The sequence below is a fragment of the Chenopodium album genome, chromosome 3 (assembly GCF_948465745.1).
Source record: "Chenopodium album chromosome 3, dcCheAlbu1.1, whole genome shotgun sequence".
In the NCBI taxonomy this organism is placed as follows: domain Eukaryota; kingdom Viridiplantae; phylum Streptophyta; class Magnoliopsida; order Caryophyllales; family Amaranthaceae; genus Chenopodium; species Chenopodium album.
In genome coordinates this window covers 83,527,414-83,550,340 of record NC_137836.1, presented here as the reverse complement: position 1 = coordinate 83,550,340, position 22,927 = coordinate 83,527,414, and the positions used below count along the sequence as shown (strand labels likewise).

Here is a 22,927-nt window from a genome sequence, read left to right as displayed (position 1 = left end):
TATATCACTAGCTTGGTCTCACTTATATAAGTATGATAAGTTATCAATAATTATTCAATCTCAATTTTTTTTTAAGATAAAAATTATACATAACTTGATCAAATGAGAAAACTAAAACTTCGTGCTTCGTAATTAATAATCATATTGAACCAATAATAAGGTAAAAACTCAATAATATCTCTAGATTAAAAATAACCTTATTTGGATATGAATTTGGTCAGCTCGACCAAAATCCAGCCAAACACAAAAAGGAATTGAATTGAAACTGACCATTTAATGAATCAACGGATCAACCTTATCTTAATCAAACCGAACTTGACCGAATCGAAATCATCCGAACCGTAATCAACCCGACCCAAATTCATCCGACCCGAAGTTATCCGGTTAAACCCGTTTTAAACCCGATCCAAATTTATCCGATCCGAAAGTGAACCGATCTGGAGTTGACCCGACCCATATCCGACCCGGACTCGATAGACCATGACCCGAATTTGACCCGACCCGAATTTGATCCGACCCGACCCGACCCGAGTTAAAAGGATAATTTTGATCCGAACAGATCCGACCCGAACAGACCCGACCCAAACTCCATCCGGTTATCCGAATTGACACCTCTACTTATAAGTTAATATATTTCATTTTGAAAGGAGGGTGGACGAGATTCAAACCCGTGACCTTTGTGTCATATTAGCTCTTATACTATTTTAGATGACTAACTCAACCAATAGTTTCATTCGATGGTTGAGGCCTCGATTTATATAAATTTATCAAGTTATAAGTTTAATTTAGTAGCATCAATGCACTGCAAAAAATGCAAAAATTAATTATAGGCAAAGAATTGAAGTAATCTATTTTAATTCGATTTGTATTATCCTTTGTGTTTTGAATAAACACAAAACAGCGACAAAATTAGAGCAACCATACTACCATAGTCCTAATCTCCTATAGAGTATACAACAATAGGACTTCTAACATTATGTTGTCCATTAGACCAAACCAATGATCCTGATGCTGAAACAACGGAGCTTGAACCTTCATCAAAAAATCCTTTGCCTACAACAGTCACATCGAACGACTTCTTCTCATTCAATGATGTAAATGAAAGAGAAGTAGGATTCACTGTGACCGTAAATTCCTTTGGCGATTCGACTTTTACGGTGTAGGTGGAATTAGCATCTCCAACATTGGTGACTGTTCTACTAAACTTGACATTGAACGGTTTACCAATATCAACCATGGCAGAGAGGGAAGGATAGTTTACATCGTTTGGTAACGAACTTTTGTTACGAGTACTATTTTTTGGGCATGAGAAACTCTTGTTACCCGTGATCAGAGCAATTTGCTCTTTGGTGAGATTCAACTTGCAGAAAAATGGTAAATAATCATCTTCAAGTGTTTCATAAATAAGTCCGGGATTTGCAGCCTTTACAGGATCAAGATGCCCTGCTCCGTAGGCAAATTCGGCGTCTGGGTTCCTAGACGAGCTCATAGGACGTGCTGCAAGCATAAGAAGAACATATATATATATATTTATTGTAACTAATTAATTTATTTCAATTTCTTAAAAGTGAAAATGACTAGGAAGAAAATTGTACAACTTAATTACCTGTAGTCATCAAAGCAGATTTAATAGCGGAAGGAGACCAATCTAAATGAAGCGATTTTATATAAACAGATGCACCCGCGACATGGGGGCAAGACATGGATGTACCAGACATAATCGTATAATTTGCAGATCTATCGTCTCCAAAAACTCCAGTTAGTGAAGCCAAAGGTGAATATGCAGCTATAATTTCGACTCCTGGCGCTGTGATATCAGGCTGCAACAAAATAATAGTTAGAAGAATTGGAGGGGAAAAATGGGAATGCAAAGTTGTGCTTCAAGTTTACCTTAAGAATATCCGATGCAATATTATTAGGTCCTCGAGAAGAGAATTCGATGACATAAGGAGCAGAAGTGTCATTAAAGGAGAAACTCTTGAGGATGTTTGCCTTTGGATTTCTACAAAGAAAGAATTATTTGAGGTGAATATGGTATCCTTGAGTCACTTATAATACAAATTATATGCATAACATACTTTGTCGAATTCAGGTAGGATAATAGTTCTTCAAATTCATCGGGTTCCAACGCAATTGCAGGCAAAGGGAACACTTGAGAATATTCAGTAGAAGCCCGTGCCAATACCCCTAGTGCACCGGCTCTGAAACCTTCTCTAACTGCATAATCTTCAGAGTTATCACACACTACAATCTTTCCTTTTACATTATCTAGACAGCTTGGCCTACAATACCTGCGTTAAGAAACATTATATAATTCTTAATAAATTACATTAATGTTTAAAGGTAGATAACAAATTCAATGACTCAAAGATTAATTACTTTATACTATTCTTGGAACACTGACTTGAACCTACACCAAAAACTAAAGGAAACAAGCCTTTCTTTGACTCGAAAGGATTGACAGAATAACCCTGCATTATTTTAAAACAAACACATGTAAGTATCACACGTTCGTATCTTGATATAGATGATAGTGAATTTTAAAAAGTTACTTTTATGATGAGAATACTTACAACTAGAGCTTTTCCATTTCCAAGGACAATTTTATCACGTATCCGACGATCACTGGAGCCTGCTGCAACACTGAATAACCAGGGTGCAACACTTGATACAGTTGCACTACCATTTCCGCTATTACCAGCAGAGTTCACGGTCAGTATACCTTTCTGTGCCGCATGGTAAGAACCAATCGCGATACTATCTTCTTGAAATAAAATTGCACTTTGTGATCCTATGGAAATTGTAATCAAATCTACTCCATCAGCAATCGCTTCATCAAAAGCCTTAAGAATTTCTGATTCTTCACAGCTCTCGCCGTCACAAACTTTGTATACGGCGATCCTAGCAGAGGGTGCTGCACCTCTAGCAATTCCATCTGCCAAACCATAAAAACTGGCATGATCTACGTGTCTCCCGGCTGCTGTCGAGGCTGTGTGGCTTCCATGACCGTTTTCATCCCTTGCAGATTCAAAGGTAGTACTAGCTCCAATTAATTTGCTGCAAGATGGAATTCAAAATTGTTTATTAAGTCAATCAATTTTTTTTTTAATTTTGTTGTACAGTGTACAAAAATCAAACTTTGTATACTTACTTGTTGCATGTAAAATTTTTCCCGCCTTTACAAGCGCCTTTCCATTTCTTAGGGGGAGGTCCCAAACCATCATCGCTAAAACTCGGTAATTCAGGCCAGACTCCGGTGTCAAAGGCACCGAGTATCACATTGCTCTCAGTAGTCAAGTTTCTTGGAACCACACCACCTTCAACTAAACCCATGAAATCCCATGACCTCGTTGTTTGAAGTTGGAGTGTTTTACTAGGAAACACAGATACTACTTCCTTCATACCTAACAAAAAAAAAAAAAATCAATATATGGATCATAAATTTAAAAAAGAATTTGTAATTTTGATGATACTATAATTTTCTTACTATTGAGATTTTTACTCTCTTTCTCGGTTAGCCTTGCTGCGAAACCATTGAAACTCTTCTTGTAACTTCTTACCAAGGACTCTTCTGTCGTACTTTGGAACATAAAATTCAAAGTAGAAAGACAACGCATGTCATTATACATATAAGCTAAAAAGTTATGAAAATTATTCGGTACTCATTATTCATCTTGATTACCACTACACTAATTTTTTTATTGGATGAGTTTTATTTATTTTTTATGTCAAATTTAATTATAAATGTTTCATCTATTTTAAAATTTTACTTTTTATTTTCCTTAAAAAAATTTCATAATTAAGTACCAATTATTCTTTAATTTCAGTAATAATAAAACTAAATTTTGTAAATTAATTAGAAAATAATCAAAAATCATCTCATAATTAATATATGAATTTAAAATTAGATAAATAATTTATGATTAATTTTAAAATTAAAAAAATATCAAATCAACAAATTAAAAATTAATATAATGATAGTCATTTTAAAGATGGTTACTGTAGAATCATCCAATTTTTTATAAGAATTTAGGCCATGTTCGCTTCACTTTATTTTTGTTGAACTGAAATTATTTTTACTGATGAACTTAAATTATTTTTGCTGAATTGAAATTAATTTTATTAAACTAACATTATTTTTGCTAAACTGAAATTATTTTTATTGAATCTCTGTTAAAATTCTTCTTTACATTTACTGATACTGAGCTGAAATTATTTTTACTGAACTGAAATTATTTTTACTGAACTGAACTTATTTTTACTGAACTGAACTTATTTTTACTGAACTGGAATTATTTTTATTAACTGAAATTATTTTTACTGAATATTACTTCGTATTTTTTAAGGTGAAGTGAACAGGGCCTTAATCGATAGTTTATATAGCATGAGAAAATATCAATTAGATAAACAAAACATATAAAGTCAATTTGATTTGCTCTAAAAAAAAGTGGAGTACGTTACAGGATTAGGCTCCCTTCACTTACCTTATTTTTGCTGAACTAAAATTATTTTCACTTAACTGAAATTATTTTACTGAACTTATATTATTTTTGCTGAACTCAAATTAATTTTCCTGAACTGAAATTATTTTTGCTGGACTAAAATTATTTTTACTGAATTTTTGTTATTTTTTTCCTTAAAGTTACTGATTTTTACTTAACTGAAATTATTTTTACTAAACTGAAATTAAATTTATTGAACTAAAATTAATTTTACTGAACTGAAATTAATTTTACTGCACTGAATGTATTTTTACTGAAAATAATTTTTTAAGGTGAAGTGAACATGGCCTTATAACTACTAACCTGCCCTCTAAAACTTGCTGGAGAATATCAATGTGATACTCGGACGTAGCAATATGTTCCTCAGAAATCGAACCCATGTATACAATATAAATCTGCACATGCAATATTATTAAATTGATGAACTCATACTCAACAACAACAACAACAACAACAACAACGAAGACAACAATGTAGTAACTTGCCTTCCGATCATCATTAGCCTTAAGAGACAATGTTCCCGCAACAAAAAGGCCAAGTACAAGGGTGAACAAGTGAATTTGAGAATACATGAATTTGACCATTTTTTATTTAAATTTGTGAATTATTAAGTTTTGATGATATTGATAGAATATAGGATTAATATTCTAGGTATTCTGTTATCGTTGGATATATTTTGTATATATTGTGTAATTATCTTTTGAGATTTCCTAACGTGATTAGGACTCACACTTGTAACCCTATATATTGAGATCAATGGAATCGACTCCAGGCTGAGGAGTTTATATTATCTAACATGGTATCACAGCTTTAGGTTACGATCTAGCTTCCGCAATTTTATTATTTTTTTTAGCAGCCATCTTTGTCCTCTTTCCACGGAAAGTTATTCATTAGTGCTTTTGCAGGCTCTTTTTTCCACCGCCATTAATTGATCCATTTAACAATTAATTCCTTTTCTCAGTTATATTCTTTTGTTTTAAGTTTGGTGTGCCTGCCTACTTCCTGCCACTAATCCCATGGCCAAAGATGACGAAATCCCCTCTTCCTCTTCTTCCTCTGATTATCATCCTGCTTTAGGTGTTAATAACATCAAGAATGTATTTCCACTTATTCTTGATCGAGAGAAAGTCCAATATTCCAATTGGGTTGAATTATTTGAGTGTCACACACATGCCTATAATGTTCTTGATCATATTGACCCTAAAACAACTAAACCGACGGATATATCGGATGAGATGTGGAAACGACTTGACTCCATTGTCAAGAACTGGATTTATAGCACAATCTCCAAGGATTTGCTAGAAACAGTTATAGAAAAAGGAGCTACGGCTCAACAGATTTGGGACAAGCTTAAGGCGATTTTTCAAGACAATAAAACTACTAGAGCCGTCTATCTTGAAAATCAGTTCAATGCCTTACATCTCTCAAATTTTTCAGATATTTCTTCTTATTGCCGTGAATTGAAGAATTTAAAAGATCAACTAGCCAATGTTGATCAACCGGTGTCGGAGCAAAAATTGGTTATTCGATTGGTCTCGGGACTCGTCAACACTGATTTTGATACGGTTGCTGCTATGATACAGCAAACTGACCCTCTTCCTTCATTCGAAGTTGCTCGTTCTCGCTTGTTACTTGAGGAATCGAGACGTGCTAATGACACCACTGCTCAAGCTTCATTTTTTGTGACTCAGACCTCCAACACGGCTTCTTCAGGAACTAACACCGCAACCCCAGCCCAGCAGCAAAACTCGACGGCCGGCAGGGGTAGTGGCGCCGGTGGTCGGAGCAAGGGCCGCGGCCGTGGCCGGGGCAGAGGCCGTGGCCGGGGAACGACTCAACAGCAGCAGCAACCCCAACCACAGCAGCAGCAGCAGGGGGCTCCGTCTTGGGGTAATTCACCTTGGGCTGGTAATAACCAGGCCCAACAGCAAGCTTCACAGTGGGGCTTTGCACCCAGCCCATACCCACAGCAGCAATGGGCACCTTCAAGACCTGGGTTCGTGGCCCAACAGCAAAGCCGACCCCATCAGGCCTATTTTTCTGGGCCATATTCGCAGCAGCAGCCCTATCAGTCACAAGGTTCGGAGTACGGGTCTACAATGACTCCAACCGAGCTCGGAAATTCTTTTGCAACAATGAGCCTTCAAAACTATGATCCGTCTTGGTACATGGACTCCGGGGCCACTTCTCACATGACTAACAATGCCGGTAATCTCTTACCCCCTTTTAATTTAAGCACTAATAATTTTATTCAAGTGGGTAATGGTCAACGCATTCCAATTACGGGTTACGGTCATTCTACTATTGCAAATAAATCTCTTACCTTACGTGATGTTTATTTAGCTCCTCAAATTATCAAAAACTTAATTTCTGTTAGAAAATTTACTTCTGATAATTCTGTCTCTATAGAGTTTGATCCCAATGGTTTTTCTGTGAAGGATCTTCGAACGGGGAAACTAATAACCAGATGCAATAGTACCGGGGACCTTTATCCAGTGACCACAGCACCATCAACCTGTCTAGCCACCTCTCTCACAGCTTTGTCTCCAACCACATGGCACAACCGCTTAGGACATCCCGGGGCACCATCTTTTAATTTTCTTAGGAGTAGAAATTTGATTGATTGTAATAAGGAGCTTGACTCCACTCTTTGCGTAGGTTGTCAATTAGGAAAAAATACTCGTTTGCCTTTTCATAATTCCAATAGCACTACTTCTTCTGCTTTTGATATAATTCATGCTGATTTGTGGACTTCTCCTATCCGTAGTGAAAAAGGTCACAAATATTATTTAGTGCTTTTGGACGATTTTACTCACTATGTGTGGACCATTCCTCTTGTGTATAAGTCTCAAGCCTATCAAACCTTTCTTAATTTTCGACAATATGTTCTAACTCAATTTGAACGTCCCATAAAATCCTTTCAAAGTGATCATGGTCGTGAGTTTGATAATGACCCGTTCAAATTATTTTGTGTCAAAAATGGAATGGTTTTTCGTTTTGCTTGTCCACACACTTCTTCACAAAATGGCAAAGCCGAACGCATGATTCGTACTATTAACAATGTTAAGCGTACTTTATTGTTTCATGCCTCTCTTCCTCCGTCTTTTTGGCATCATGCCTTAGAAACGGCAACTTATTTATTAAATATTCTTCCTACCAAACCAATCAATCAAATCACTCCGGCTCAAGCTTTATTTGGGATAGTTCCGTCTTATACTCATCTTAGAGTCTTTGGGTGTCTATGTTTCCCAAACCTATCGGCCACCATGCCGCATAAGCTTGCCCCTCGTTCAACCCCATGTGTGTTCCTAGGCTACCCATCCGATCACCGAGGATATAGGTGTATGGACATTAACACTAATAAAATCATAATTTCCCGACATGTTGTCTTTGATGAAACTACTCTTCCATTTAAAAATATCATCAATTTTCAATCTAATAATTATGATTTTCTTTCCTTGGATGATCCATCTCCTATTTTGCAACACCAAAATTTGGTGCGCCATACCTCAAAACCCAACACACAGCCCACTCCACAAGGGCCTTGTGGCGTTACACCACAAGCCACAAGTGGGCTGCGGCCCCCTCTGCTTCCCCATGGCCCAATAGCCGCTGGTTTCCCAGCAGGCCATCCAGAAGCCCAGCCGACCCAAACCACTAACTCCACTCTTCAGCCCACTTCACCCACATCTCCTTCACCTAGCCCACAACACTCCAGTCAGCCCAACACTCCCATTTCCTCACCTGACCCAGTCCGCTCCACACCCACATCACAAATTTACACCCCCCCTCCTCTTCGAGGCCACACACCGATTATTCCGACCACTCCTCCGCCTTTATCACCTCAAATGCAAACCCGGTCTAAGCACGGAATAGTCAAGCCTAATCCTAAGTATGGCTTATCCGCCGTCATTCAATCCCCTCTTCCAAAAAATCACAAGCAAGCTCTTTCCGACCCAAATTGGAATGCCGCGATGCATGATGAATATAGTGCTTTAATTGAAACGGGGACATGGGATTTGGTTCCAAAGCCTACGGGGGTGAACATTGTAAATTGTATGTGGTTATTTCGTCATAAATTAAAAGCTAATGGTGATCTTGAAAGACACAAAGCTCGTTTAGTTTGTGATGGCAGGTCTCAGATCGAAGGTGTTGACTGTGATGAAACGTTTAGTCCGGTTGTTAAGCCGGCCACTATTCGAACGGTGTTGAGTTTGGCTATGGCTCGTAAGTGGTCTATTCACCAACTTGATGTAAAAAATGCCTTTTTGCATGGTGAGTTGAATGAGTGTGTTTATATGCATCAACCCCCTAGGTTTGTTGACAAGAGATATCCAGGCTATGTTTGCAGACTTCGCAAGGCTCTATATGGCCTCAAACAAGCTCCAAGGGCTTGGTACCAGCGTTTTGCTAACTATCTTTTGCAGATGGGGTTTGTCATTGCAAAAATGGATAATTCTTTATTCATCTTCCGACATGGGAATGATATGGCATATTTGTTGCTATATGTTGACGATATTGTGTTGGTTACTTCCTCAGATAAACTGCGTGAGAGTATTATTTCTCACTTACGAAACGGGTTTCCGATGACTGATTTAGGTCCATTGAATTATTTTTTGGGTATTGCTGTTACACGTACACCATCATTTTTGTTTCTGTCACAGCAAAAGTATGCACGGGAAATTCTTGAACGTGCAGGTATGAGCAGTTGTAAACCTGCGCAGACTCCAGTGGATACTCAATCCAAACTCAGTGCAGATGCCGGACCTCAGTTTCATGATCCAACACTTTATCGCAGTCTTGCAGGTGCTTTACAGTACCTCACTTTTACTCGCCCTGATATAGCTTATGCAGTTCAGCAGGTTTGTTTATTTATGCATGATCCCAGAGTGGCTCATTATGATGCATTGAAACGAATTCTGCGATACATTCAGGGTACCATTGATCATGGGTTACATTTATATCCTTCGGCTCCAAAGAACTTGATTACATATACTGACGCAGATTGGGGCGGGTGTCCAGACACTCGTCGCTCCACTTCCGGTTACTGTTGTTTCTTGGGTGACAATCTCATTTCTTGGTCATCTAAGCGTCAGCATACTCTCTCTAAATCAAGTGCAGAGGCAGAATACAGGGGCGTCGCAAATGTTGTTTCTGAGGCGTGTTGGCTCCGCAACCTTCTTTTAGAGCTACATTGCCCTCTCCGGCAGGCTACTCTTGTTTATTGTGATAATGTCAGTGCAATCTATCTATCTCACAATCCCGTACAGCACCAACGCACCAAGCATGTCGAAATGGACATTCATTTCGTTCGAGAAAAGGTGGCGTTGGGGCATGTACGGGTATTACACGTTCCGTCTCGGTATCAGTTTGCAGACATTTTCACGAAAGGCCTACCCCGACAACTCTTTATGGATTTCAGGTCCAGTCTTAGCGTACGTCCTCCTCCCGCTATGACTGCGGGGGTGTGATAGAATATAGGATTAATATTCTAGGTATTCTGTTATCGTTGGATATATTTTGTATATATTGTGTAATTATCTTTTGAGATTTCCTAACGTGATTAGGACTCACACTTGTAACCCTATATATTGAGATCAATGGAATCGACTCCAGGCTGAGGAGTTTATATTATCTAACAGATATGATATGACTGATGAGCTGATCCTCATTTTTATAGATACAAAAAAGGTAAAAATCAAGTAACTTAATATGATCATAATGGAAATAATGCAATTATAGGTAGCATTATGGAAATAAATCAATTCTTTTAATAGTCAATGGATAGAGTAGACTGTATGGTCTAAATATTTATTTGACTTGATTTACTTCCAAATTTAGTGATTTGATGTATAAGGTCATGTTCACTTTAGCTTACAAAAAATAATGTTAAGTTGTAATAATAATTTCAATTTAATAAAATTAATTTCAGTTCAAGTAAATAAATTCAGTTCGGTATAATTCAATATCTTTAAAGATGAATTAAAAAAAAAAAAAAAAAATCAATTCAACAAAAATATTTTCAGTTCGGTAAAATTAATTTAAGTTCAGTAAAAATAATTCAATTCAAGTTCGGCAAAATTAATTTCAATTTAGCAAAAATAAGGTGAAGTGAATGGGGCCTATTTTAACACATTTGTTTATTATTGGGTGACTTAGTGTCCAGTGATATGTTTTATTCAACTTATTAGACTTAACTTATCTAAATTAAACCAAACTTATTAGGCCTTAATGGCTTAGCGGACTACATAATTCGAGAGAGTACGAGAAAGGTAAGGGAATATCATCCTCTCAAGTTGTCACTAGTGGAGAATATGGAAATTGAACCTTCAATTTCCATTCATGGCTAGAAGGTCGATACTCTTCTTTTTCACTAAATCAAGCTTAACTTATCACTAATAGAAAAAATGGGAGGGGAAAGGGAGGAGGAAGGGGAAGGGGTGGTTGGTTAGTTGGTTGGGGGTGGTGACTTATATATATATAAATTAAATCTAATTTTTTTAGTAATTTGGTGGGTTAAAGGTTAATTAGAAGAAATTGAGGAAATTAGAGTGTAATTATGTTAATTAGAGGGTAATTACGAAAATAGGTTTCCTTTCGCAAAAAAAAAAAAAAAAAAAAGAATGAACTTGGTTTTTTTTAACCATTAAACTTTTAAAAGGTTTTTTTCGCAAAAATGGGTGCTTTTAAGAGGTTTTTTAGATAAATTTTCCTAATATAATCTAATTTCTCATATCGTCCTTCGCTACATTTTGATATTTGATTTGTATTTTTTTCCCTAATAGATGGAGTACAACATATAGTGTTAGGTAAACACCATTTAAACAATAAACTAGTATTTAGGCCTCGGGCGATGCCCCGAGATACTACATTAATTTCATGATTATAATCCTTAATTATATTTAATTTAATAAAATGACATATGATGTGGTAGAGCTTAGTGGCTAGCACTATAGTTTTGAAACTTGATGTCTTGAGTTCAAACCTTGTCCAATCCATATGTTTAAGCATATAAAATGAAATACTTGGTTAAGTGAGGAAGCTAAGGTGTCACGTGGCACCTAAACTTATTTAGGAACGCCTTTTAATATATAGTATAGATAGAAGGAAATATGGAATCAGTAAGCTTTTATTTGGAAAAATAAAAAACTAGTGTGCGGCTCGAGTAATGCCTTGAGTTGTTAGTTTGTGGTTAAATTTGATAATCACGTTCGACAATTTTTTCTTAATGTATGGATAATCATCTTGAAAGTTTAATATTTTGATGATAAAAGATTTCTATTAGGAGAATCATATTCAATAATATTTTGTATGTTATTATGATTTCAAACTATTCAACAACTATTGAGTATTTAACAGACAAATAAAACTATTATATTTTTTCATCAAATCAACAAACACTACGATTTTAATACTTCAAAATCAAAGCTATTGCATTATCTTATGATATGTTACATTTGTACAATTAAGTACTAATCATCTTATCTAAGATAAATATAAATCTATTGTGTAATAGCTTGGTTAAGTGAGGAAGGTGTCACGCATACAATATGATTCTCCTAATAATCACAGTCAATTGATAGCTAAGGTGCTAAGACTTGTAACATAATACTTGAGTGTGATATTTATTCATTGAGATTTTGTGTTAAAACCTTATTGTATGCGTTTTTTAGTTAACCATGACATGAAAAAATACGGAGCAAAATAAAGTTGATTTACCTTTATCTTTTGAGTTAAGTTAAAATACGGTCCCTCAACTTTACTATTTGTAGCATTTTGGTCCCTCATCTTTCAAATGAAGCAAATTGGTCTATTAACCACCCATGACTTACTTTCCGGTGGAAAAAAGATGAGTCACCAAAGTTTAGGGACCAAAGTGCATATGTGGCAAAAAATGAAATGATATTTTTAAGAAAGTTTAGGGAGCTTCTAAACAATGAAAGTTTAGGGACTAACAAGATGACTATGCATAATTTATTACACTATCGAAAGTTTAGGGACCAAGTACGCTTGCGGCGGAGCTCATAATTGCAAAAGAAAGTTTAGGGACTTCTCCATATTTTAATGAATTCCATGATGTTTGGACTATCAATTACATTATACTAAAGGCGAACCTAAAATGACACTTGGTAATATAATATAAAGAGTTTTCCCTCCAAAACAACTTACTAAAAAAAAGCCTTATTTTTATATTTGTATCAAAATTTTGACTATTGATTTGTACAAAATATAAAACAAACTTCTTTCAATATAACATTGCCCATAATAACTATTACATATATATTTAATTATTTTCTTTCACATATATACTCCTATCATTTTTTTTAAAAACAATACATTTCATACTTTTTTTTGAAGAAATATATTTCATACTTTATAATACTGAGTTATACTCTTTTTTGATAAAATTTATTGCCGTTAAAGTTATTTGAAAACCGTGCATTGCACGGGGTTTAATCTAGTGTTGATATTAAGATTAATAATTAGGCAAAGACACTTAATTTTCGGGGAAAATATTATATCAAACTATAAAAAAATAAACAAGATATTTTTTAACATTGCAGCCATTTAAAGTTATTAGTATTTTACAAATTGCAGCCATTTAAATAAAAAAATTGTAAATTGCGGCTAAAAAGTTGTGATAAATTGCAAATTGCAACCTAATTCAATTTTTTCATCGGTTTACGTGTTAAAAAATGTTTGTTTAACCTTTATGGGTCCGAATTAAGCTCGAAATTGGCAAAAAAAATAACGTAAGTGCCTCGTTTTGCGTAACAAAAATGTATCGATCGATTAGTGGACAACTATTTTTTTCTTGTAAAAACGAGGCACTTACGTTAATTTTTTGCCAATTCCGAGCTCAATTCGGATCCTTAAGAGCTATATGATCTCTAAAAACTTAACTAAACATTTTTCGACACGTAAATCGATGAAAAAATTGAATTGGGTTGCAATTTACAATTTATAACAACTTTTGGGCTGCAATTTGCAATTTTTATTTTAAAATGGCTGCAATTTACAAAATACAAGTTTTAAATGGCTGCAATTTGCAAATTTTCCCAAATTCAATTGAAAATATACATATAAGCATTTTTTTTAAAGATACAATCATTTTTTAAATTTATATTTAAATGTAAAAAAGAATTAAAATTCATTTTTATTATTTTATAAAAAACTACTTCCTCCGTTTCAGAGGAGAGAGTGTGAGAGAGAATGAAAAAGGAAGTGGGGTAACTTGTAAATGCAAGGTAAAAAAGTTACCCTAAAAGGAAACGTGTCAACTAAAAAAAAGCTTCCTAAAAAAAAATACGTGTCAACTAAAAAGAAACGGAGGTTGTATATTCCTTCAAAACAAAAAAAATAAGACAAATTATAAAAGACTATAATAAACGGTGTACGGTTTTTTTATTGCGCCTTTTTTTAAAAAAAATAGTTAGCTAGCTAACCATTCTTCTCCTCTCAAGATGTTCTTATTATGCATGACCTCCCAAAAATTGATTGGGAGACCCAATTGAGCATCAAGCGCACTTGTAAAAAGTGTGTCAATTTATTAGATGCTTTTATTAAGAAGAATTTTTATGTGTCAATACATCAATTGTTTATGTAAATCATATTATATTTTTATATCATTTTTTAACTTATACTTCGTATATGATATATTTATTTATCTATATATTTGCAAATGTTATAATTATTTATATTCTAATATTGCTCATATTTATATTGTCGATATGTTAATATTGTCATTATTTAATTGGATAAAGCTAATCAATTATCCATTCAAAGAGCACAAAGAGTAACAACTTAATTTTACTTTAGTTATACTAAAATCCTTCAACATTAATTGTAAAGGCCCTAAACTTTTACTTAGTCATTACTCTTAGTCCCTAAACTTTGCTTATGTCCTGTTCTCATATGTTTATTTTCAGTTCTAATAAGTTCAATTCAGTTTAGTTCAGCTCCTAATTTCCTTCTCTTATAAAATATTCATTTCAGTTTAGTTCAGTTCAGCTCTAATAAGTTCAGTACAGTTCAGTCAATGAGAACATATTGTTAGTCATCACTCTCAGTCCCTAAACTTTGCTAGTCCCTGAACTTTGGCTTAGTTGGCAGCAGATCCATAAACTTTGTTGACTCATAAGTTTCTCAACCATAATTGTGAGACAAGGGTAGTAGAGGGACCAATTTGCCTCATTTAAAAGATGAGAGACCAAATGTGCAACTTATGGCAAAGTTGATAGATTGTATTTTAGCTTATCTCTTTATCTTTTACTAAGGCTTAAATTAAATTTTTTACTCGTATATTTTCTATAATCGAGGATTAACATTATGAAACTGAGGGAGTATACTTTTTATATTCGAAAAAAATAAAATACGAAGTAAATGAAAATGGCGTTTTTGAAATAAATGAGAATATAAAGGGTAAAATTTGACCTAAAAAGCAAAAAAATAATGAAAAAATTTCCGTCGAATGAGATCTTAGCATTACAGCCAAAACCACCCTTTCTTCTCCTTCTTCTTCCCTTTTTCCCCTCCATTTCCTCTGCAACTAGAGAGAGAAACCCAATTATTAATTTTATTTTAGAGAGAGAAAATCAACCCTCCATTATCATTAATCTAATGTTTTCATAATTACCTACTCTCTTAATCCCTGCTTTTCTTTGCAATTAACAAACACCCCCACCATCCCAACCAAAAGGGGTAATTTCAATTTAAATTAAATTCAACAATTTATTTATTTATTTTTATTTTTTTCAAAAAAAAAAAAAAAAAAACCCACATTGCTAACACCGTTAGCACCTTCAAACTTGGGCAATTTGCATAAAAAATAACACCCATTTCCCTTTCTTTTTCTGGGAAACCTAGAGTTTTGATTTTGAGGGTGTTTTTTTGGTGGGTTTTTTGTGAAACGTTTCGAAACGGATAATAGAGAGAAAGATCAATGGAACCGGCTGTATTGGACGATATAATAAACAGGCTATTGGATTTTCGAAACGCCAGACCAGGTGCTGCGAGACAGGTTCAACTTTCTGAGTCAGAGATCCGCCAACTTTGCACCGCTGCTAAGGAAATCTTCTTGCAACAACCTAACCTTTTGGAGCTTGAAGCCCCCATCAAGATCTGCGGTATTCTAATTTCATTTTTTTTTTTTACCATTGTTTTTTACCCCTTTTTTCTGCTTTTCACAATTTTTAAGAATGAGTAATTATTTTTGGTGGGTGTTTTGAATTTTGTGTGTTTTTATTGTGTTTTGAATGATATGTTGAATGATTGTGTTTTTGGATGGATTTTCATGGTGGGGTGGGGGGTGTGGGATAATTGAATTAAAAAGGTGTGAGTTTTGATGATTTTGTTTGTTTTGAGGTTTGTTGGATTTGTTTTGAGCTGATTGTAATTGGATTATATGTGGGTTATGATTGATTGGATGTGTTGGAGCTAATGTAATTATGGGATGATGATTAGGAGGTGTTGCATTTCTTTTGTTTATAATTGTGGGGGAGGGGAGGATGATCATATGAATGAATTATGAAGTATAGATTGTAAGTCATAACTTTGTGATTGTGGCAATAATATTGAACTTTGTCTTTGACATAAAGCGGGAGCGGAATCATTCATGTTAGTTGGTGGATAGTTCACTTGTATGTCAAGCAAAATAGCTATTGATTACCTTGGCTATTCATGTATTATAAGATTGGCAGGAATGTATGTCTAATTTCAAGTTTGTTCTTTAGGCATCTTGCTTTAAGGGCTTCAGGGAAACTGTCTATGTGACCTATTGATGATGATGTGGGTATTTGTAATGGAATTCAGACAACTTTAAAATTTTATTAAAATGAAATTGGTGGTTCGAATTGGAAAAACTTTTCTGTATAAGCTGGAGAAACAGTAATGTTATCATACTTCCCAAGTATATGTAAAATTGGAAAACCTTTTGAATTTGTAATAGGGATTTTTGTCTAGCTTTAAGAGCTTATGGGGAGATGATTATGTGGTTTTTTTATGCTAATTCGGTATGTGCTGTGAAATTTGAACACTTTTAATATTGTAATAAAAGGAAATGAAATGAAATGGTGGTACGAATTGGATAACCTTTCTGCCAAAGTATGAGTAATAATAATGATATCATACTTCCTATGTTTTTAAGGCCTATTTCCTACGTAGTATTTGTCTTTTCCCCTTAATACTGTAGCACTTATTGCAAATTTTGAAAAATGTTATAGATTTATAGTAAATTGTAATTTTATTGTATTAGTTAATCAAATTATTTATACCCCTATTTTATAAAGAGTAAAGGGCTCCTTCTGTTCATTGCAATTTTTAAATGCCATTTTTTATTTGTTGAAATGAAGGGATCCATGTCCAGTTGAAGATATATTTTTAATTCTGAAGTCCTTATACTGTTATTGGCTCTCGCTGTTAGTAGACTATAGCCTTGTTTATGATTCTCTGTTAAGTCTTTTGATCGTGTGATTGATTTCACAATCAATTACCCTCTGTTGTTGCTAGTACTGTAGGCCTGTAGCTCTTAATTTAGTGCCAGCAGCTTCTTGTTACCTTGAAGAAGCCTGAATCTTCTTTATTTTTTTCTCTACTGTGTTCTGCGCTGCTTGAGATGGATGATAATAGTCTTTAGATTTGACTGCTTTCTTTTGTATTTTCTTTGATTGCAGGTGATATCCATGGGCAATATGGTGACCTCTTGAGACTTTTTGAATATGGTGGTTTTCCTCCCGAAGCCAACTACTTGTTTTTAGGGGACTATGTGGACCGGGGCAAGCAGAGTTTAGAAACGATTTGCCTTTTGCTATCTTACAAAATTAAATATCCAGAAAATTTCTTCCTTTTACGGGGGAACCATGAATGCGCATCCATTAATAGAATCTATGGATTTTATGATGAATGTAAACGCCGCTTTAATGTTAGACTTTGGAAGACATTTACTGATTGTTTTAATTGTCTTCCTGTTGCTGCTGTTATAGATGACAAAATATTGTGCATGCATGGTGGTCTCTCACCTGATTTGACTAACGTGGATCAGATTAAGAGTTTGTCTCGGCCGACTGATGTACCTGAATCTGGTTTGCTATGCGATTTATTGTGGTCAGACCCTTCTAGAGAGGTTAAAGGTTGGGGAATGAATGATCGGGGAGTCTCTTACACCTTTGGTGCTGATAAAGTGGCCGACTTCTTAATGAAGAATGACATGGACCTAATTTGTCGTGCACATCAGGTTATAAATGTTTCCATTGCTGTATTTTTGTTCATCCTCTGTAACCTTTTAGCTTATCTTTATGATTTTGTCCAGGTTGTGGAAGATGGATATGAATTTTTTGCTGATAGACAGCTTGTTACGATTTTCTCTGCTCCCAATTACTGTGGTGAATTTGATAATGCTGGTGCTATGATGAGTGTTGATGAGAGCTTGATGTGCTCGTTTCAAATCTTGAAGCCGTCAGAGAGAAGAAGATTTCTTTGATCAAGGATTTGATGATGTAGTCATCATTCTTTGCTCAGGTTGGCTGTCTCATAAACTTTTATTTATTCAACCTAGTGTTTTATGCCATTTTATGCATGTGTACATGTTAGATGTATTAAGCTATTCATTGAGCTCTTTGTTATTTTTCCTCTTTTTTGAAAAACTTTGTTCGTCATGGCTTTATTTACCCTAGTGTATTATAGCTGCTCCAACATTGAAACAATTTCTCAATCCTGTATCTGAAAGAAGTAGGATCTCACAAGCTCTTATGGCACGTGGCTGGTGTACAGCATTTTAGTCGAGGATTGATTTCTGTCCCGCTTTTCTTAAAAAAATATATATAATCCCTCTTATTCTTTTACAAAACATCTCCAATCTAAAATAATAGCGTCTCTCTGTGTTCACCAAATACATTTTGATGAGAAAGCTCATGAGGCACACCATTTGTCTTCGTCACATTAAATAAAAAAATACAAAAAAAGCACTTTGTGCTTACTTTTTGGCTCTTTGCTGATTGTAATGTTGCCAAATCATGGACCTCCTTGATAAAAAGCTGTCATAGACTCATTGCTCCTACTTGCAAAAGGAGCATATACTTGCTGGTAACATATGCCCCCTTTTTGTGCTGCCTTCTATCATGAGAACAGACATTATGATCCAATTATTTGATACTTTTGGGCTTTTGCCTCTCTTCCTTCCACACAGAAACAACTGCAGCGAGTGTACAGGTTATTATTTTTGTGAAATACCTTCTACTTGTCTTGTCAATGAAAATTTTGATTGGAATTTGAAGTGATGCTTGGTCAACTGAATCATCAAAATTATTGGCATGATATATGGAATTTATTGCACTTATGAATAATAACCCCTTATTAAGGTAAAAGGTCAACGGTGACAAAATGCCATGTATATCTGTTCATTCCCATTGACTTCAGAAGAACTGTTTAATTTCTAATTTAAAAATAAATAAACAAAAACTACTGTTTAACTCTATTTGTAATTTATACCTTCTGAAATCAATTTAGTTCTCTCATTGCATATATTGTAGAAGTTTGTTAAGAGTAATTCTTTTAGCTGTGTTAAAGAAAGGCTCAATGTTGGATTTTTATTTAGGTGTGTTAAAGAAAGAGCAGATATTGATACTTATGATTGATTTTCAAAATGCAGTTAGTTATACAGCCATACAGGTAGTTGGGATTTTAGGTGGAACATGACTGTATCATCAATCATGGCATGTCAAAATGTGCCTGCAGGAAATCATTTTTTTAGAAGTGGAGATTTGCTTTGCTTTCGTGCTTTTGATTTGGAACGTTGCGAACCTGTGATTCACTGCTCATTTTCTTTTGTGACCTTGTTCTTCCTCTCGGGAAAGTTGCAAGAGTATATGGTCAGGGTATGGGATTTCAAGCTACCCATTGAATCTGCATCTCTATGGATGACGAGTTTCTCTTAGTTACTTGGTGAATATAGTGACTTCATATGCTTAGTTTGCTTTAAATTGAAGCAATAGTTATTTGTATGAATGTGGAATTGTAAACTTAGTACTTAATTCTACTGGTAACATGTGCACATCTAGAATCTTAAGTTCTTGACATGGGATAATAGGATTATTTAGGTACTATTGGTGATGTGCACATCTAGCATTTTGACAGGCCTTTGACATCATGAACTTAGGTAATAGAACGAGCTTTCATAGTAGTATAATTGTGCATGCCATGTCCCATGTGAATGTCCTTGTTGATGAAAAAATTTGATTAGGAATACTTGGGGCATGATTTATGTAAAGTCACATACAAATTTGTTACATATTCACCTCAATGTATGCAAATGTCTTTCACTTAGCCTAGGAATTCGGCTTCTGCTATGGTATTGCTTTGAAGATAGCTGTTGACTTCAAATACCTAACTAGGGTTCTGTTCATTTGTTTGCAGAAACCTTTTATTCGTGCAGTTTGTATTTCGGAAGACTAATTGAGTTTAGGCCACACATTTGCTATCTTCAATGCTGAGAGATGGTATCATCCTGCTTAATCGTTGAAGACAGGAATATTTAATGTACTTCGAAAGTATTGTGATTGAACATGGAATTTCGAAGCAACAGACAGATTAGTGGGCAATCAGAATCGTCCCAATTTCTGTATTTTCTATATTTTTTTCTTAAATTTTTGTATTTTTATTTTTATTTTTATTTTTTGGGGGAAAGGAATTCTCATTAGAAAATCATGGTGCTGGTGTATATACATTTGGTCCTGTAAATGACCATTCACTCTGTACATTGTTGACACCAATCTTTGTTTGAACCATTGTACTGATCTTACTATCTGCTAGTTATGTTTCAAGTAGTCTAATTGCTATTTGAAGGCTTCATCTTGCATTTCTAAACTCAATCTCTTGCACTTTTTCGCGGCAAGACTTAGATTGAAGACACCTAGATATGAGACTTTGATGTCAATGATAAATCTATTGAACCCATCCATTCGAGCCTTATAAACGAGGTTGCCTTTATCATTGATGATAATGATGGTTGTTCTTCAAAATATACGAAATACGTAGTGCAAGAAGTGAATTGTGGGACAAGATCATGCTTTGTACGGGTTTAACACTATACAAATGCGAAATGGCTTGCGAAACTCTTGTGCAGAACAATATTCCAATCAATATCATCAATCAATATCAATCAATCTAATATATACAAGTATATTTAAAGGGGAGTTTTTTCCCGAGATTTTAGAGCGCCACGTAGGATTTTTATTTTTTAAAAATTATTAGAGTGCCACATAGGATCAATATTTTTAAAACGTTACAATAGGATTATGCCACCTAAGATTAGTTAACATGTCACGTAGGATTATAAATTATAGTTATATCCAATAAATAATTCAAGTGCCACATAAGCATAATTGACCAATGAGATTTTAATGGTTATATTAATTAAATACGGAATATTTTAAAACAAATACGGAGAAAATGATACATTACGTACAACTAATAAAATAACAAATGTAATCACATAAATATGAAAAAATATTTTTTTAATCCGTGCATCGCACGGGCTTCATCCAGTATATATTAAAACTCATGGCAAGGATTGTAATCTTGCCATGTGTTGCCAATTGTTCCACGTGTCGCCATGTCACTTATTATTAGTATTAATTACCAATAATGTTTCCTCATAAAATTTTATTAATTGTTAGCATTAATATTTGAACCCATAAGCCTTAACCTAATATTCATTAAAATTGGACTTTGATCATCACTCCAATGACACATCTTTTATATATATATATATATATATAAATATATATATATATATATGATAATAAAGTTGTATTAAAAAGAGTTATTCGTGTTCATAAATTCTAAAATTATAATTGTGAACTTATATGTCGATATTTTAAAAATAACATGATTACAAATTTATTTTCGTTTCTTTTAGTTACTCAACCATCTATCTATCTATCTATCTATCTATATTATACTAAAAGACAAGCGCCTCAATGTGAGGATGACAAATGTCACTCTCTCGTTGGCTTATCTTATGTATAAAATATATCTATATAATTATTGTTTACATATTCAAGCATAGTTATTTTTGTTCAACTTTAAATAATAAAAGCAAGTTTCTATACATGCATAAGATTTATATGATTTTCTAACATGATTAAATTTTTAATAATAAAATATATACTTTCCAATACTGCAAATAATCCATAATGTCTTTCCAATCTTTATTTATAGTCAAGTTAAAGAATAATAGTGTAACTAATTTGAAGCAATATGATTAAAGTGCATAATTAAGGAAACAAATATTTAGTATTTTGAAAGGCTAATATTGTTTTTTTTTTATGAAAATTAAATAAAATCGATAAAATTTAGTTTGACGTCAATTATGAAATCAATACATACATTAAAAAAAAAAAAAAAAAAAAAAAAAAAAAAACAGATGTACAGTAAAATATTGTGCACCAATTATAAAAGTTATCCTAAATTCAATACAAGTTATCGAATGAAATACAAGTTTTTGATAAAGATACAAAATAGTGTAAAAATTACTTTTATCGTTTGTTGTAACAAATACTGAATGCTGAGCCGAAATGTTGTCTTGGAAAAAAATATATAATCTTGAACATAAATTTAATTTTAATCGGCCTTTCATTTTCTATACAATGCCTTTTACAATGACCTTTTGTTTTTCTTACGTAAAAAAAATTGAACCAGAAACCAATCTAAACAAGAAGAATAAATGTTAAATTGAATTAGACATTTGACGGGAAAGGACAGATATAAAATGTATTATAACTATTACTCGTGTTTAAAATTGTAATATTCGTATTAAGGGCCTGTTCACATTTACTTAATTTCAGTTCAGTTCAGCTCCAATCAGTTCAGTTCAGCTCCAATCAGTTCAGTTCAGCTCTAATCAGTTCAGTTCAGTTCAGCTCTTAATTTCCCTCTCTCATAAAATATTAATTTCACCTCAATTCAGTTCAGTTCAGCTCCAATCAGTTCAGTTCAGTAAATGTGAACATACCCTAACAATGCTATTACTTATGAATTCGTGCATTGCTCATGTACTATACTAGATATACAACAATCATGTGCAATAATTTATGTTGTTTTATATATAATAATACTTTTAACTATAATTTAGACTTTCACATCAACATTTTATAATAATAATAAAAAAATATACATGTCATTTTTATTACACCTAAACATTATATAATAAGTCACATTGTTAAGTTCTAATTATATTATTGGAATGTAGGTATGATAATATTTTCATGTACTTTACATTCTATGTAATTACGTATAGTATGAAAATTAATATATTTCGTGTAAAATAGTATGTGTATATAATATAATATTTTTTATAATATAAAAAAGTATATGTATATAATATAATATTTTATAACACGGGTCCTCCATATCAAGTGTAGCCTCAATCA

General features: G+C 33.8%; 2 protein-coding genes across 3 annotated transcripts; one reads left to right on the top strand and one right to left on the bottom strand.

The window, feature by feature from the left end:
- Positions 1-934: 934 nt before the first annotated feature.
- On the bottom strand, positions 935-4,888 carry LOC145620573 (subtilisin-like protease SBT4.4). Its single transcript, XM_081675268.1, has 9 exons — positions 4,806-4,888; positions 3,488-3,579; positions 3,152-3,404; positions 2,574-3,057; positions 2,380-2,471; positions 2,079-2,291; positions 1,891-2,002; positions 1,607-1,820; positions 935-1,497 (listed from the first exon to the last, which is right to left on the bottom strand). Exons 1-9 carry the CDS (start codon positions 4,880-4,882, stop codon positions 935-937), a joined length of 2,100 nt encoding a protein of 699 aa, XP_081531394.1. The 5' UTR covers positions 4,883-4,888.
- A 10,087-nt stretch (positions 4,889-14,975) lies between these two features.
- On the top strand, positions 14,976-20,343 carry LOC145624594 (serine/threonine-protein phosphatase PP1 isozyme 2-like). Of its 2 annotated transcripts, none has more exons than XM_081677650.1 (4): positions 14,976-15,628; positions 17,174-17,733; positions 17,809-18,017; positions 19,147-19,827. In XM_081677650.1, exons 1-3 carry the CDS (start codon positions 15,445-15,447, stop codon positions 17,977-17,979), a joined length of 915 nt encoding a protein of 304 aa, XP_081533776.1. In that variant the 5' UTR covers positions 14,976-15,444; the 3' UTR covers positions 17,980-18,017; positions 19,147-19,827. The 2 variants fall into 2 exon arrangements, with proteins under 2 accessions (XP_081533776.1, XP_081533775.1); XM_081677649.1 differs by lacking the exon at positions 19,147-19,827 and adding an exon at positions 19,911-20,343 and having other exon boundaries at positions 14,979-15,628.
- The last annotated feature ends 2,584 nt before the right edge of the window (positions 20,344-22,927 follow it).

Bases quoted from the DNA above. Each gene is read 5' to 3' on its own strand.
- LOC145620573 (XM_081675268.1), bottom strand. From the start codon at position 4,882: ATGGGTTCGATTTCTGAGGAACATATTGCTACGTCCGAGTATCACATT. The intron at 3,405-3,487 runs GTAAGAAAATTA...TTTTTTTGTTAG, and splicing joins AGAGAGTAAAAATCTCAATA to GTATGAAGGAAGTAGTATCT. The intron at 2,472-2,573 runs GTAAGTATTCTC...AAAATAATGCAG, and splicing joins GAAATGGAAAAGCTCTAGTT to GGTTATTCTGTCAATCCTTT.
- LOC145624594 (XM_081677649.1), top strand. From the start codon at position 15,445: ATGGAACCGGCTGTATTGGACGATATAATAAACAGGCTATTGGATTTT. The intron at 15,629-17,173 runs GTATTCTAATTT...CTTTGATTGCAG, and splicing joins AGCCCCCATCAAGATCTGCG to GTGATATCCATGGGCAATAT. The intron at 17,734-17,808 runs GTTATAAATGTT...GATTTTGTCCAG, and splicing joins TAATTTGTCGTGCACATCAG to GTTGTGGAAGATGGATATGA.